General features: G+C 40.6%; 1 protein-coding gene across 1 annotated transcript in view; it reads right to left on the minus strand.

Annotated features, from left to right (window-relative positions):
- Nucleotides 1–224: 224 nt before the first annotated feature.
- TFCP2L1 (transcription factor CP2-like 1) overlaps nt 225–16899 on the minus strand; it is a gene marked incomplete at its 5' end in the record, with an annotated part of 28267 nt that continues 11592 nt past the window's right edge. The window contains 13 exons of the mRNA XM_009708355.1: nt 225–565; nt 1019–1070; nt 3130–3272; nt 4284–4384; nt 5060–5150; nt 6045–6138; nt 6236–6284; nt 7689–7780; nt 9505–9615; nt 10510–10662; nt 11245–11351; nt 11623–11728; nt 13322–13398. Coding sequence (XP_009706657.1) covers nt 528–565; nt 1019–1070; nt 3130–3272; nt 4284–4384; nt 5060–5150; nt 6045–6138; nt 6236–6284; nt 7689–7780; nt 9505–9615; nt 10510–10662; nt 11245–11351; nt 11623–11728; nt 13322–13398 — 1214 coding nt within the window. The remainder of the gene's footprint in view (nt 566–1018; nt 1071–3129; nt 3273–4283; nt 4385–5059; nt 5151–6044; nt 6139–6235; nt 6285–7688; nt 7781–9504; nt 9616–10509; nt 10663–11244; nt 11352–11622; nt 11729–13321; nt 13399–16899) is intronic.

Consider the following 16899-nt stretch of genomic DNA (forward strand, 5'->3'; position numbering starts at 1 on the left):
AATCCATCCTCTGCATTGCCCAGTCTGTTTTTGGATGTAACTCCAAGACTTCCACCTCAAAGAGTAAAAGAGGGCTCCCAGGGATCCTATGTCCATCAGCAACAGGGTGTGTGTTGAAAGCAAGAGAGCACTCAGAACAGTAAATAAATCAATTCATCCAACCATGAGGGGTCTAGAGAATTGGTTTTTGTTTATCTTTCATTTCCCTTTAGTACAAGGCAGATGTTTCTAAGTAACAAGCAGAAACCTTGACAATTTTTAAGGCTGAAGAGGAAGGGAGGGATGGAGGAAGAAACATGTACAAGCTTTGAGGATGCTCTCAGCTCCAGGTTCAAAAAAACCAAAACCAAAACCACACACCACCTAAAATGTATATCTGTAAAAGCAAGTTTTCCTTAAGCTGCTTGGTAATTCTTAGTTCATAGGAGTATTTTATCCAGAAGGTTCTTCATGTTTCCAGTCTAGGTTGTAGTAATCTCAGTGAGGCACTAAATTTTAGGCTGTTAAAGTCTTTCTGTGCAGCACGGTCATTTTAAAATGATGTGGTAGCCATCATTGCTTTCAGCTGTAACAAAGAAACGCAAAGCATTTTTTTCATCGCTTTTAGAAAATGGCACAGATACAGAACTCCAGATTTTCTTCTTAGGTAGTTTGCAATAGTTTGTACTCTTGTTCCACAACCCACTCATGAAAATCAGTGTTGAACATCTAGGTCAAAGCATTTACATACAAAAATACAACATACTAACTGTCATCTTTTATCATTTTGCTAGAAGGTTTTCTGCTCATTTATGTCAGTTGGTATCAATGGATTTATGAAAGTTTTATAACAGTGTAACTGAGAGGAAAGCATAGATCAATCAGCCTATCAGTGTAAGTTGATGCAACACCTTGATTTACACTAAATTAGGTTACTTATCTTTTCAGGATAACAGCACCAAGTTTGTGATAACGTTTAGTGCAATTGAAAGGAGAAATTATCTTTAGAGCCACGTGTAATAGCGGCAGCAATACATACCTTTTAATGTGCTGATGACAAAACAAGATTCATCTTGGAAGTTTTGCACCATCTGAAGGGCAGAAGGAAAAAAGCCAACACAAAATATTTTTATTCAAGTTTCTTTCTGTGCTAGTATAGACTTTAGAGGAGAGGTATCAAAAAGCATTTGGTGTCTACTCCTACATAGTCCTGAGTAACCCTGCCCAGAAGATTATTAAAGTACATGACTGATTAATTAAGGTCCTTGCAACTGCTAATGTGCTTAAGAGAAGCTTTACTAAAGTGCTTGCCTGGAACTGATCTAGCTGGTTCAGCATTTTAGCACCCTCTCCGCAGCTCTTGGTCCTGCAAGTTCTTACACCTCTCCAGTGTGTACATGCTATTAAAGACCGTGCTATTAATTGCCTTCAGTGAAGCTATACTAGTTTAGACTGGACGAAGACAGTCCCTCTCCTAAAAATCTAACAATGGTAATACAAATTCAGCTGAATGATGAAGCTCAATTGAGCTTACATTAGCATCTGAAATAATATCTAGAGGTGGTCAGCCCTGAAAAATGGACTCCTTGCTGAATAAAAGAATATTGCTACTGAAAAGCCATCTCAGCAGCGTCCACCTGGTTATTTTGACCAGACATTAGTATAGATGCTGTGCTTGCAGGAATCATGTACCTGTTTGTATATTGTCAAGGTGCAGGAATCTTAATAAAACTGCTATGAGAGGCAACGCAGATCATGAGAAGCAAGATTAGTATCTAAAGCTATTTGAGTTATTCATGAGAAACAACTAGACTTCAGAACATGTGGAGGTTCCAGTGAGGCTCCTAACTAAAGAGGTGAGTTAAGAGATTCAGTTGACTTCAGATCCAACCTGAAATGCTCATTTAAGCTTCATCCTTAGTCAATGCTTCCTCCCATCTTAGAGTAGCTGTGTGGGACAGAGGAGGTGATTTATCTTCAGGAGGTGTCCCATACAGATGAAGCAGACGCTGGACAGAGGGGAGGTGACCAGAACAACTCTGATCAGCTCAGAAAATCCAGCTTTAAGCAATAGCCTTTTCCTAGCTATTGAATATCATTCAAGTACAGCACTTTCCAGCTGTAAGTTCTCACACCAAATATCCTTGTGAACTTAAAAATAATCTCCCTATTCTCTTTTGGTTTTAACATCCACCCCTCAACTCCCGCAAATGAAACTTCACTGGCCAGTCTGTGTGTCTATGCCTAATGATGCATGAAGTACATTCATAGAGTGCCTTACTCTTGCCACTATAGTACTAGAACAAGAAAAAAAATAAAAAAGCAATAGACATTGTTAATAATTGACTTAAATAAATACTTAAAGCCTTATACCCAAGCTGGTTCATGCAATTCCCCTAACAAGAGTTGCCTCCAAGCACTTTACATCCATAAAGCATCAAGGTTTCAGATTTAATCAGGCTGAAATAGCAAGGAGACTTTAGGAATAAGCATTACAGCCTTCAATTTAGGCTCCAGTTGAGACCTATGCTCTGCTTCATTTGTTTTAACAATGTTTCTTATAAATGAAGCTCCTTAAGGGATTCTGGTGCATGAATGAGTAAGTAATTTAGTGAGGGGAAAAGACGAAGAAGGGCAACTCACTATTAACCTGCAAGTTAATGGAATGGACTAAATTAAGCCATCGTATAGTGGGACACAAACAGCTAGCAGAGGTCCATTAAACTATTGTGTGCACTTACACAGCACTGACTCGGACCCAGTGGCTGTAATGACTAGCCAAGATGCAAGAGTAATTGCCCTACAGATTTTCAAATTTGCTTTCTTTAGGAAACTTTCCTATTTAAAGGTTCTCACTTTAGATCCTCACTTCAAAATTTGTTGAGGTAGCAACACAAAAAGGAAATGACCAATTTTATTGTTTTGTTTCATTTAAAAAAACCAACTCTTTTACAAAGCAAAGATCTTAAAACCACACCAAAATCAATAGTATGCATGAACAGTTTGCTTTAAGTATTTCCTTTAACTTATTGGGATTAGTAACCTTGCAAAACTTCCTTGAAGATTCATTCCATAATTTAAAAGGTCATTCCAACTTCAAGAAGTCAGACAACTGCTACAGCTCTGACAGAATTTGCGTTAACCCCTTACCTCGTTGCTCACTAATACGTGGATCCCTGTGGGTCCCTGCCGATAGATTCGATTTATCTGCTGTGGAGAAATGCTGTACAAGTTTGCAATCTTCTCCATTAACTCCAGTGTGGTCAATTCTTCCAAGAAGATCGCATGATATACTGCAACAAGTTGAAAGTAATTACAGAATTATAATTATAGAATAGCAACTACAGATAACACCAAGGTGCTCAATATCAACAATCAAATTGGTTTAAGATCAAGGTTCAAATCTTGACAGTAGATAAACAAGCTTAGTACCTTTAAAGCAGCCCCCAAATATCCAGCTTGATGATTTGTAGAAAAATACCCAGTATTTGGATGCAGCGGACAAATAAAGCACATGTCACTTTTACCCAGAGGAAAACACAGGGACTAATGACAACATGTATCATTAGGGACTAAGAAAACACTCTCTCATAAAGATGTTAATATTTTTCGATAATCTACTTTTACTGATTTTGACATTTTAAAGTAGATCCAATTAAATAGTAAACCACATGATATTAATAAAACACTACTTTTGTGTAACTTAGATGTTAACGCACAGATCCCATAGGCAAAAACTAAAGACTACAACGCATCAAAAAACTGTAGAGGACAGTATTATTTTTTAAATCCAATCCAAATGGTAGAAACAACCAGGTAGGAAAACTGTGTCTGGTTAATACTATGTGCAAGAACTAAGGACAATCTCTATTCCCATTTGATTGTACATCACGTCACGAGGGATAGTTAACAAGCAGTGAGTCCCCAAAAGCTTCAAACTTCTGAGAATCAGAACCCCACTTTAAGACACACCAACCTTTTATCTCCCAGAATATTTTCAAACAGGTCGTAATCTAAAGCAAACTGTGGATGGGAAGATAGTTTTTAATGCTATGGTCCCTTATCAAGAATTGAATAGAGATTTTGCTGTGGGATCCTGAGATAGCTTGTAAATTAGGTCTGTTCCCCAGGCATACAATACCAGTTGGAATCTGTAGCCCTGAAATTAACCAAAGTGGCAGAACTGGGATAAACAGGACCTCTTTAAACACTCAGGACACCAAGCGATCCCATGCAGGAGCTCAGGCAGAAAGCAGCATTCTCACCAGATAAGTGTTTTACAAAAGCCTTATGTGAAAACTTACCACAAAGACTGCCATCTCCATTTTCTCGTTTTTGGTGGAGATGGGACCTGTTTTGCTCCGGCTCTTGACAGACGTAAATTGTCATCTTGGGCCTTACATTTCTATGGATTATTAAAAAACAGGAGTTATTTAGTAGATCTAAAATTATTCCAAGTCAGCTACCAAACAATGAGAGATGGAATCATTCAGACTGTGCAAAAATAACCAGCTAAGGGATAGTCTTGATGCTGGTGACTAGATGTCTTAGTAGGTCTAGTAAGACCCCTCTGGGAGGTGGTGGTACAGTGCAAAGCACCTTAATCTCTTCAGAATCAAACAAGAATAAACAGTTTACAGCACTTGCCAAGCACTTGCCATACCTGCCTTTACTGATTTGAATCCTGCCCAGTTGTAGAATTTATGATGTTATTGCAATAAAAGTAAGTTTAAGAGTCATTTGAGGCTCCAGGGGTTGGTTGGTTGGTTTGTTGTTTGTCACCTGTGATGGAAATGCAACACAGGGTATCGTAGACTGTGTCTTATATGAAGTGGATGGAAGCTATCACCTGGTAGCAAATAAACCACTAGAGATCCACATTACCCTGCTTCATTTCAGCAACATTTCTGAGCTGTGCTTGGATTTGAATACCATTGTGATCTCCAGCCTCTGAGATGGACTTCTCTGAAGTGTTAAAAGGAAGTCTAAATGCTACTGCTCCAGGATTAACTTCTGGTTAACACTGAAATTACCAAGGGATGCTGCCATAACAAAAAAATAGGAAGGAAGAAGTACAAACCTTCCTTTGATTGCATTAAAGAGCCGAATTCCATCAGCAGGCCCACAGATTTGAACAAAATCTTCTTTGGACATCTTCAGTAAGTCAGCACCTACATATTTCAAATTGATTTTTTTTTAGAAGTTAAGCAAACCTTAGCTTCCAAATTGTGTGTATGGGCAGCAGGAAAGGGCAGGGGGAGAGAATCCACAAAGCTAAATCAGACAGATTTGCCTAGAGAAGTTGCAACTTCATAGGGGCGTACACTGCAAATCAATCATGGTGAAACAGAGAGCCAGAAGCTGCCAAAAGAGCAGTGATGCACTTGAAGATATTCTAGCCAACTCAGAGACAAGCTAGATAACATCGGCCATTAAATGGCCCAATTTTCTCTAATTGCCATGTTCACCAGGTTAGTTAATCACGTTGCAAGTCAGACAGAGGCTCCTCAAGGTTTCAACATTTTTAACAATTCCCCCTTCCACCATCTTACTGCCGTGTACAACTACGTAACAGGAGGGTACAGTGAAGTCGGAGCTGCAGATGAAGCCAGACGCTTCTCAAAGGTGCACAGGGACAGGACAAGAGACAGCAGACAGAAGATGGAAGATGAGAAATACTGATTAGGTATAAGAAAACACTTTTTCACTGTCAGAGTAGTCAAGTATTTGAAGAAGTTGCTTAGAGAGACTGTGGAATTTCCAACCTTGGAGATACTCAAACACAACTGCACAAGGCCCTGGACCTGCTTCAAGCAGGGGGTTGAACTTAGTGAACTCAAGAAGTCCCTTCCATCTTATCTTATTCTCTCACATCTTTACTTATTCTATATTTCTACAAACTGTTTTGGCAAATGCTAACTAATCTAAGAACAAATGAACCACCACACTGGATCAGACCAGTGGTGCTGTCAACAGTGGCCAGCAGCAGATGCTATTGATATAAAGCATGAGCTGCACTTACAAAAGAGAATAAAGACAAAAATAATTGGACTGTTTAAACTCACCCGAAAAACTTGAGAAGAGTCTACAGAATGGAGAGAACCTATTACGATGAAGCCACTGCTGGGCATCTTGAATAGAAGCAGAAGGAAGGAGATGCTACATTGCAAAAAGAATAAGAAGGTCTTGAAATGAACTGTTCACCAGTGTCCTAAAAAAAGAAAAGCACCACATTAACATGATCTCAAGTACTTACATCATTGCTGGGAGGCAGGAGCTCCACTTGGTGGGTTGGAGAACTGTTGCTAAAAAAAATTATATAAAGTTGGAAGAGAAAAAAAAAAAACATTATTTTAAATTTTTCATTGCAGTATCCATCCTCTTCCCCCTCCTCCATTTGATTTAACTGTCACAAGTTTCACACCAATTTGGCTTATTTCTCTATCAGATTTTTAAAAAGGTGTCCAAAATCTGGACCAAGAAAAAAAAATCTCTGCTTGAGCCTTTTGTTGGTCAGTTGAGGTCCTACTCAACACAGAGAAAAAACTCAGTTTACTGACCTCATTCAAGCTTTTCCATACTAATGTGACACCATCTAAGCAAGGAAGTTGTGACCTACAGGGTGGCTGAACTCAAAATTTCTATGAGACAGAAATCCCCTCACTAAATCCACTGTCTAATAATGGTTCTTCACAAAAATTGAACACAGGACCTTGTAATTCAACTCTGGTGTTATCTTAAACATAATAAATTGCAATTTATCTATGTTACAGAAAACCACATTTCTAGTAAATCCTCCTAAAACATAAGACAGGACCTTCAACACATCAAGGATTTTCCCAAAGAGTTAATAATCTACAACTGGTAGAAAACGCTCAACAGATCTCTCTACTAACACCAATTTTTGTCATTTCAGTGTTTGTCCTTATTTATAGGTTGAGGTTGCTCATTGAAAATTTGTGATACAACATTGATTAATTAATAAGCTGTGCAGGAAGGCGACAAGGGTGCAGAGTCCTAGAGGAGGAAAAGAAAGGCCTATGCCAAATTTGTAGGGGAAAGTATGTTTCAGGGAAGACTCAGAAGTACCAAGGGACCCTGCTGTATATTTTTGTCATCAGCTATCATCTTGGGTGTTTCAGGACCACTAAAACTGTTTCTTTATGATGACTATATTAATGAATTAAACATGCCTCCTGTTAGTCCTTTGTTCTGGAACAGCTTCTCAAAACTCAGGTTGTTTTGCCCCAGCAGGAATTCTTTACATCCTATTCAGCTGGGAATTCAGCACCCCAAACTACCTCAGGACAGAAAGGAAGAGATATCAACTCTGAAGAGGCGCTGAAGGTTGAAAGCCTTTAACACTCTTGTCAGAAGATACTGGGAATTGCTGGTACAGGGCATGGTGTGTTCTCTGACCCCCACAGAAGAATAAGAGAGGAAATTCACAGGAGGAATTGCCCTGGTGGTCCTCTGATGCTCACCTCCCAGCCCCTACATAAGCAGCGGACAAACAAACAGTACTCTGCATCACAGGGAGTTCCTGGGTGGAAGGTCTTAAAAGGCTCTGTGGGAAATAGTTTCCCCTCTCTAGGAAGGGTGGTTCTTGACCTCTTCTTCCAGACTATGAAATGCATGGACACACAAAACACATGCACACAAAGGCTGCCATATCAACAGGAAAAATAAAGCATTTATTTGTTACATACCCATCTCCAAGGTTGAAGCTGTTGGGAGAACTGTTGTAGCTTGGAGATGGAGCATTGTTCATTTGATAAGGCACATCTGGCCATGGAGAGCACTGTTGGAAGAAAGGCAGAGGCATACTTTCATAAGGATGGAAATAAAGGATTCGATTTTCCTCTCATACCACATTCATGCTGTTGCCACGCCACTGACTTCAGCTCATCACTCCTGCTGGGAGGAGGAGATGGGCCATGGTTTTTCTATGCTGCTCTCCAAGCGGGCTGTCAGGGGCCAGATTGATTCCAGTTGTGCATTCCACATTTCTCCCATTTCACAAAGCCTGTCCCCAAATAACATTGGGCCAAAGTGTGCACAGCTGTAAGTCAGAGCAACGCCAGTAAGTTAACTCAGACTGAAGGCAGCAATGATACAGAAATACCCTGGTCTCAATTATAAATCCATAATTAAATCCAGGCAAGAGTGATAAATACACTCCAGTGGCATTGCTTCAGGTTTATAGCAGTGAAAGAGCAGAATCTGAACCAGCCTGCTAAAACCTCTGGCTGTTAGTCGAAGAACTCGAGTTATAAATGGGTACTACATGGAGAAAATTTAAGATAGACAGACACAAAGCTACTGAAGGCCTTCACAAATATAGGTCAAACTCATATCACATTACAGTTTTACTCAACTGTAGAATTGGTGATTCTGTGTTGAATTTAAGCCACTGTAATCAGTAGGAGAAATCTAGCCCTGTGGAACCCCCCACCCTCAAGAGCTCAAGAAAATGCTCTGTAGTATCCTTGTTTGCAATGATAAAAAGACAACAAGTGTAGCTTCGGAGTTTTATCATCTCCACAAATACTAGCAAGTATTTTATCACCTCCACAAGCACTAGCAAATATATAACTCTTTGGCAACCCGTATTTCCCCATGCAATATGTCAAAGTGCATCAGAGCTCACAGGGAGAGTTTGGGATCTGCTAGCTCAGTAGAATTAGGGCTGAGTACACAAGATCCTTGTTAACAACCACCACATTGAATTAGAAAACATGCTGGTCTCTCCAGGCAACATGAAGAAAATTGAGTGGGAGGGTCTGGATCTCACAAACAGGAAGTTTATTTAAATTAAGAAAAAGCCCTCATTTTTAGAAGTCCAGTAAGCCACTTCAAAAAAAAAAACCAAAAAACTAAATCAAACGACAAGACATTCCCATAGGGAGACAGAACAGCACTTTTAAACCACTGTCTTGAGTCCTATTTCTTAGTAATTCTGCAGCCTGGGGTAAGTTTGTATGTACATCTCAGTAATGGCAGGGAGGGTAGAAACACATACATCTCTACACCAGATGCATCAGAATATGACATTCGAGACATTCCTAGAGTATAAGCCAGAATCTTCTGAGATGTTGTATGTAATAGTAGCTTCATAGGCAGATTCATAGAAAAACAGACTAATAATTTCATCAGACAGCCTATTCATCTGTTCAAGTGCCCCATCTCCAACATGAGCTTTTGCCAGACAGTTCTGAAGAAAATGCCTCATACAACTGGCATCTAAGTGGCATGACAAGTGCCTAGGAGCATGGCAGAAGATAGAGAAAACATTTCTTTTAAACCCAGGCTGTTAAGGGTTGGTTTATACCCTGAAACTTAAGAAGTTTATAAAAGATGCCAAAGTTTCAACAGTGAGAAACATTTTATAGTTTCACTCTGCTCTCAATTTCAATCAGATCTGGGCATACGCATCTCCACAAGACAATCTCCAGGGCTCAGTCAGATTGCATTTTCTCTCAAATCTATCTGCTGAAGTAGAATGACGTGTCTAAAACACTTTACCTCTGTGAGAATAGTTGTCTCGTAGGAAGGCTGATACTTCTCCTTCTCTTGGGTGGTCTTCTTCTCCATTTTTTCCCTGTCAGTCTTCTGTTTTCTGTCTGCTCCTTTAGGCTATAAGCACAAGCACAAGCTTTCCCTTCTGCCAAGTTTTACAAGTTTGGAGACAGAGGTCAACAGAATTTTTTTCTAATCTGTTCACAAAAGTCTCCTTAAGATTTATGGGAACTCTACATATGGAACAAGATCAGATCTGCATTTTCTAGACAAAAAAAAAAAAGTATCTCTACTGTTTCTATAACATCCCCCATTAATGTCTACTGCAATTCCAAAATAGGTTGACCACAGTCCTGGGATTTGATACCAACTATTTCAGACCACGAGCCCCATGAGTTATGCATCTCAGCTGGTACTTGTACCTTCTTTCCAGGAACAGTAAGGACACTGCTCACAGGAGCAAAACTGGAGCTGCAGATCCTTTGAGAAAACAGGCTTATGAAAAGCTTGTTGTTAAGTGGCTACAGGTCTGCCATGCCCAGATTAGGAGCTTCAGAGATACTTTCTCTCTGAATCTTTCTCTCCTCCAGGTAGCATGGAGAAGTAGTCTGCTGCAACAAGTAAAGGGTATTTAAGATCTCCAAGATACACTCTCATTGTTCATGGAGGATTGAATCAAAGAAACTGGAGATGCCATAACGATTTGATTGCCTAGGAGCATCAAAACACAGTGGATACCCTAAGTATCTCAGCAGTTGTATAGTGTTCAAGGCACAGAGGACTGGAATAAGTCTTGGTGCAGTACTTGGGTCATTTGAATGTAACTAGAATTGCTGCATAGTTCAAAGTTTATGTCACTTTGTGTGCAAGAGTCCTGCATAAGATCTTAAGCATACCCAGTTAAAAGCTGTTCTTGTACTCCACTATTTGCATCACCTCTACACAATTTAAAAACTGTGCATGTTCCTGTGTCTTAATCTAGTTGATGACAAAGCCAAAACTACATCATACCTTGAACACTTTGATCTGGCAGCTTGCAGAATGCAAGTGTTCTGTGTATTCACCGTTTTCATTCTGCTTAAAGGTGTCGATTTGCACCCGGAAGGGCACCCCTTTCTCTCCTCCATGTTTCCGTGGAGTAAATTCTGTGCTGATGCAATGTACCTGGCAAAACAAAAGCTGTGCTTATCTCTGGAGACAGCTTCCGAATTTCAGATTTTGCCTGAACATGACGTTTCGGCTCCTCCTGAGAAACCAAGGGAGGCAGAAGAGTTCATATGTTTTCATTTCTGTTCCTCAGGACAAAACAATTAGAAGAACAAGCAGCCCAGAAAGAAAGAGGGCATCAGGAAAAGCATCCTTTGACTTAAGTAAATCCCACATACAGATTAAAAACAGATAGTTGGCGTTTGGGACAAGAAACACTCAAGAAAGAGGAAAGCAGGCAAGACTAACAGGTTGTGAACAGTTTCCTCCAGAAAAAAAACTATGCTTAGAAAGCAACATCAATTCTTCTTTTAAAAAGAAAATCCTAGCTGTAAGCAGGTAGTGCTCCCAAGCTAGCAAGTAGCTAGCAAGTTGGTTTAGCAAGTATCCTACAAATAAATTATACATGATTGTCACTTGAGTTTGCATATTATCACTAGCATCTTTCTCTCTTCTTCATGTTCTGGCTCCTTAACTCTCCAGGTCTTTGTAAGATATCTCACCTTTGTATTAACCACAGGAACATCACTTCTTTCTTACCTGAATGAATGCTGAGGCTCTCTTCGACGGATCCCACAGAAATTCAACAGTGTTCAACTGGGTTGGGCTGGCCCTGGGATCCAAGATACCAACTGACAGCGGAATATCTGTAGAAGAAAACCCCTAAAATTTTAAAAATATTAAATTGAAGAAGAGAAAGCATTTCCATACAACTACAAGATGCATGTGAAAAGCCAAGCCACCAATGATATATCTGTCTGGGACCTATAGTGCTAGATCTCCTTCCCACCCAAAGACATACAGGATTCCTAAGAGAGTAGGATATAAAAAAACCTAAACACACATGCAAACACTCCATATATCATTCAGCACCTGGCTTCCAAACACTGCACAGGAACCATAATGAAATAGTCTCACCTATATCAAGGATTCGGTCCCCAGGCCGACTCCACCTCCAGCCCTCAAGCTGCTGATGCTCTGTGTACTGCAGACGTCGATCATGGAAAACTACACGAATTATGCTCTGTTAAGAAAAGATAGCAAGATCAATAATGTGCTCCAGAGGTCCTTCTCTTGAGATGACTTTGGTTTTCCAGCGTAGAAGCAAAAGCTGATCTGTTATGTTTCACACCCTCATTCACGAGGAGAGTAGAGGGTCCACCTAAGAGACCCATCACCATGTTTATCAAATTCCTAAGGGACCCCTGAGTGAGAGAGCAACACACTTCCCCTTCACAGGGCACACCTACTGCATAACGCAGCCCTCTACAGCTTTCTGGGATTCGATCTGGAAGCACTATAGCAATGTCCACCCAATCTTAGGTGTCGTGCCACCTAAACATCACTATACTGCCTCCACACCCAAAATGGCTCACATGGGATATTTAATATTTAATGTGTCTGTACCATGCCCCAACTTCAGTATATCCCACTCTGATTAGCAAATATGAAAGCCAGCTCACCTGTCACTGCACCGGTGGAGCTGACATGCCCAGACACCTTGTCAGCGGGAATTAGACTTGATTCCAGCCATTAACAGCCAGTCATTGCCCCAGTGCAGTTAAGCAAGTGTAGAATAGGAAAGCTTCTGTAACAGGAGAATTTTCATCTCTGGTCTGCAATGGTGCAGCCATGTCAATAACTGGAGAAAAAAGGCTGGAATAAGGGCAATCCCCAGGGCAGACAAGTCCAAAGTCCTCTTAACTAATATATCCTTTTGTATATTCAGAGTGCTACACTAGCGTGAGTTATTGACCCCTTACATCCCAGTTTCTCAAGTCCATGCTCCTGCTGGGGACTTCCTTGTTGCATGAGTGAGCAATTTTTGCCAATGAACCTGAGAAATGCCCAAACCAAACCCAAGATCCAAGAAGCAAGCAAATCACAGGGAGAACGCCTGCAAAATTGGAATCCCAATCCACATGCTTCCTGAAACGGGCCAAAAGATGATCAGGGAACTGCCTAAACTTGTACAACGTTTGAAATCCAGATTGGAATCCAAATTTTGCAACTAGTCCCCACTTCTCGAAAGAAATCCTGAGGCAGAACAGCCAAGAATTGGGGAGAGGAAGGCTTAAAGTTTAGACCCAGAACCAAAGTCTGGACAAAAGTTTTTGAATTTGAACTGTTTGGGGAGGGGGGAAGCAACAAAAAATCCCCCAAACCAAACAATCAAGTTCTGTATGTTCATAATTATGCCCATTACCAAAGTAAACTGGAGCTATGCAGAATCTGCATGGCAGAACGATGTAAACACCAAGGTCCTCCATTTGACCGGTAACAACCCAGGCATGTTGCTGGGGTTAAGAAGGGAGACAAGTCTGCCTCTCAGCAGTTTTGACCACATTCACCTCTGAACTTTGGGATTCCCCTGAACCCAATATTCACAGTGAAACTCTGGGGTCATGACCACAAACAGAATAAAGATTCCCCTGAAGCCCTGTAAAGCCAAGCTGCAGAGTCCCGTGAAACTAGCACTCAACAACTCCATCAGCCCTGCTCCCATTAAAAACAATGGCAAAGTATTTTCCATTGTCTCAGTGTGAGCAAGGTCAGGCCCTTCATTAGAGGCTGTATGTAGTAGCAGGAAGAAAAGAAATCTAATATTTCTCCTTACCTTTACATATTTTGTGTTTAAATCTTGAAACTCTCCCAATTTCCTATTCTCAAGTAGACGGATTTCATAAGACTGACCTAGAGTTTAAGGAAACATTTCCAAGGTGTTTAATATGTTGTAGCAATGAGAGAGTCATGCTGGCATTTACGTGGCTAATAAAGCATAAGTTTGATCAGGGAAAGCTCATTTTTGGTAACATAATGCATTTGCCCCAGTAATCGAGTAGGCACTAAAGCACAGCAGAAATCTGAGGGGAAGGTTTGTCTTTTGGCAGCTAAAAGCTCTCAGTTAGGGCATCGATCATAGTTTGTCTTCCAGGGCTGCTACAGGTTTCTGGTCACCCTTCAGAAAGCCACCAAGGTGTTCAAGGCAGTTGTCGCCCGGTATCATGGGGCTGTAACAGCACTGCCTTGGTCTGTCCCTTCTGCTGAAGCAATGGTTGTGTGAAGAGCTGCCAGCACAACAGGTCTAGGCACTATTCTGCAGAGGATAGCAACCTGGGCAAAAACTAGCCTTCTTCAGAGAGCAGTCAGGCCTGTAAGGTGTTTTGGTGAACCAGAAATACAAGATTTGTTCCATAAGGCCTTGAACATGGCTGCCCAAGGCATAAATATTGCTTCAGATACACATGTGGAAGCAGCAAGGGGTATTACAGCATGTGCGAGGATCAGTTCTGGGAAGGGAATTCATACTCCACTCCAGCACACCATCACCACCACCATCCCCCTCAGCATAAGGAATTTAGCCAGTTCAGTAGGATTTATTTAACTGTTTTATGAAATAACATCTCCCTCCACAGCTGACAGCAGACAAAGGAGACTGATGTCTCAATACCTTATGCACAAATGGTTAACAGCACAAAAGCTCATTCTATAGGACCAACTCTTTAAAATAAACCTACAGCCAGTACAGGGGCAGGACAGGACGATTAGGATTAATGAAGCATATGTATACCTTATAGCTAGTTTTTCTCGTTCATCTTGCTACCCTCCCTTTTACTGAAAAACGTACAGGGTGTGACAATGCAGGCACCAAGGAGGCCAGTTTGGGTTTTCTGACTCAACCAGTATCTCCACAGAACCAGCCATGCAAAAAACTGCAAAGCAGATACATCTCCCTCTAATCAGATGCTACCAGCAGAGACAAAAAATGCTATATTTCTGTATCTAGAAATAGAAGACTTATGACAGCAGATGTGTCAGAAGGGCACCGTGTTTCAGGCAGATTCCCTTTTGTGAATCCCAGCTCTTCCAGTTGGCTGTGTGAGTACAGACCATTATCACTACAGCACAGGGATAATTGTGCTTATTCAGCTGGCTGGCAGGAGAAAAAAAAAAAAAAAAGACAAGAAAGGCCATAATGAAGCCCCAAATGTTTGTACAACACTCCTACTGATGTCAACAGGAGTTCTGCAAACAGGAAATGACCCTTGAATCCAGCAAGTGGCTTAGGGCATGGGGAGAGGGGAGAATAAACCATATGAAGTACCAAATTAAGCACTGGAAACACGCATAGATCTTAATCCATCTCTTTGTGCATAAGTAAACCAGAATGACAACAGTGACCTTCCTTTGAAGATTGCTGGGCAACAAAAGGGGATTTTGTAAACCACAGTCCTGACATTGAGGAGGTCTTCCACACTTTAACTCAAGAGACCTTCTAATGTTCCCACTGATACACATTAATATTGTTCACTTGGCAATTTTTAGAGAGATGTACGTATCTCCCCACATAATCAATACTGTTAAATTAGCATAAAAAGATCAGGCTTAGGTTCACAAAACTGGTTTTCTCTCATAGAATCATTTAGGTTGGAAAAGACCCTTAAAATCATTGAGTCCAACCATTAACTTAGCATTACCAAGTCCACCACTAAACCACATCCCTAAGCGTCACATCTGTTGTACTATGTACCTGTGTATATGTTGTACATGTGTATCTATGTTGTATGAAGTACTTGGCTGCTCAATGGCTCATCTGGGAATAGATTTCACCAACTACAGAGTGATACAGTTCATTGCCTCAAGCAAATTTACACAGCCAAGCATCTCTTGCCCTTACAGTTCATTCCCATGCAAATATGAGGCTAATTACTCATTACAGAAAATTAATTTAGGATTTGAGACCACAAGCATCCAAGAGAAAGTAAAATACATCTATGACTGTACTCAGATGGAGTAACAGCGACAGAGAAATTAAGTGGCATGAGCTGTGCTACAGAGGAAGCTATGGTAGAGCCAGAAGCACTGCCAGCCATTCAGCAAGTATCTCAGGAATGAGCAGGTGTTCGGGACGCCTTTGTGCACTGATACACTCCTACTCTTTGGTCAGCATGATTTCCTTATTTGTAGTTTCAATGAGATGAAAGAAAATAATGAGCATAAAAACATGGGCCATGTTCCTTTCAAACTAGCATCAAGCCCTCAAAAACTCTGCACAGCACGTGTCTTCCAGCCACTTGCATGGGATAGGAACAATACTGCAACCTGGCAGGCAGCGGGCACCGCACATCTCCTCCTGATGGGAATGATTCAGCTTGGATGGAGTTAGAAACAGATTCTGCCCACTGGTAAAAAAGAAACTGTAGTGGAGACAGAGTTAATATTAAACGAGAAGTAAAAGAGGAAATAAAATGCTTTGATGAAAGATATGTGGGTCATCTGATGTAAGCCCTGGAACTCCGTTTACGCCATGAAAAACCTCAATCAAAATGGTGTTTTATGCTAACTGCTTTCCCCTTGACCTCTGAATGTTTCACTCCAGTTACTACACAGAACTCTTATCAAAACAAGACTGTTCCCAGCCTAGCTTCAGAAAACATGCAGTTCATTTCCCTCTCTGTGGAACACTATCAGTGAGAATTTGGTCCTAATTTCTTGCAATTCCTTTATATATAAATATTTTGGTATTGATTTTGAAAAATTCATTCTCCCTATAACTCATTCCAGCAAATTCATTGCTTTGTGCCTAATGGTACCCATAATTCACTGGTATAGCATAGACAGAATTCATGTATTTGTACTTTTATAGCACCAAACTGCTTGGATTACATTTTTTCCTTGAAACATAACTTCCAAACCTTGTTTACCCTATGTTTTCCACCATCACTACCAGCAAAATTCCTGAAATGGTGAATTACAATCTCAGCCCTGCAATTATAACAAATGAAGGGAAAAAAAGCCCTAAAGAATCAGTACTTGGATGTTGGAAAACAAGATCTATTTGTAAAATAAAGCAAATAATAGTGACCTAATCTGAAGAAAGCTGAACTCCTTCTGTCATTAGAAGGCAAAGAAGTCACTCAAGGCTCTGGTACACAGATCATCTATGAATCCTGCATCACTGACTCACCAGCACTAGCAGGCATAGACTGACGTTTTTCTGCTAAAACTAAATCAGTAACAGATCATTTTCACTCGGGTATCTAAATCTGTAAAGAAATGTGGCTGCAAGTGTGACTAAAGCAAACTGTATTCACAGTTCCCAAGACAGACTGCAACTAGCTAAGCCCAGAACATACAGCTGAAATACAGAGAGTTCCCCTATACTGAGTTTTTATACCTGTCTCAGATGGAAAT

Source organism: Cariama cristata, unplaced genomic scaffold (assembly GCF_000690535.1).
Source record: "Cariama cristata isolate BGI_N322 unplaced genomic scaffold, ASM69053v1 scaffold12719, whole genome shotgun sequence".
NCBI classification, from domain to species: domain Eukaryota; kingdom Metazoa; phylum Chordata; class Aves; order Cariamiformes; family Cariamidae; genus Cariama; species Cariama cristata.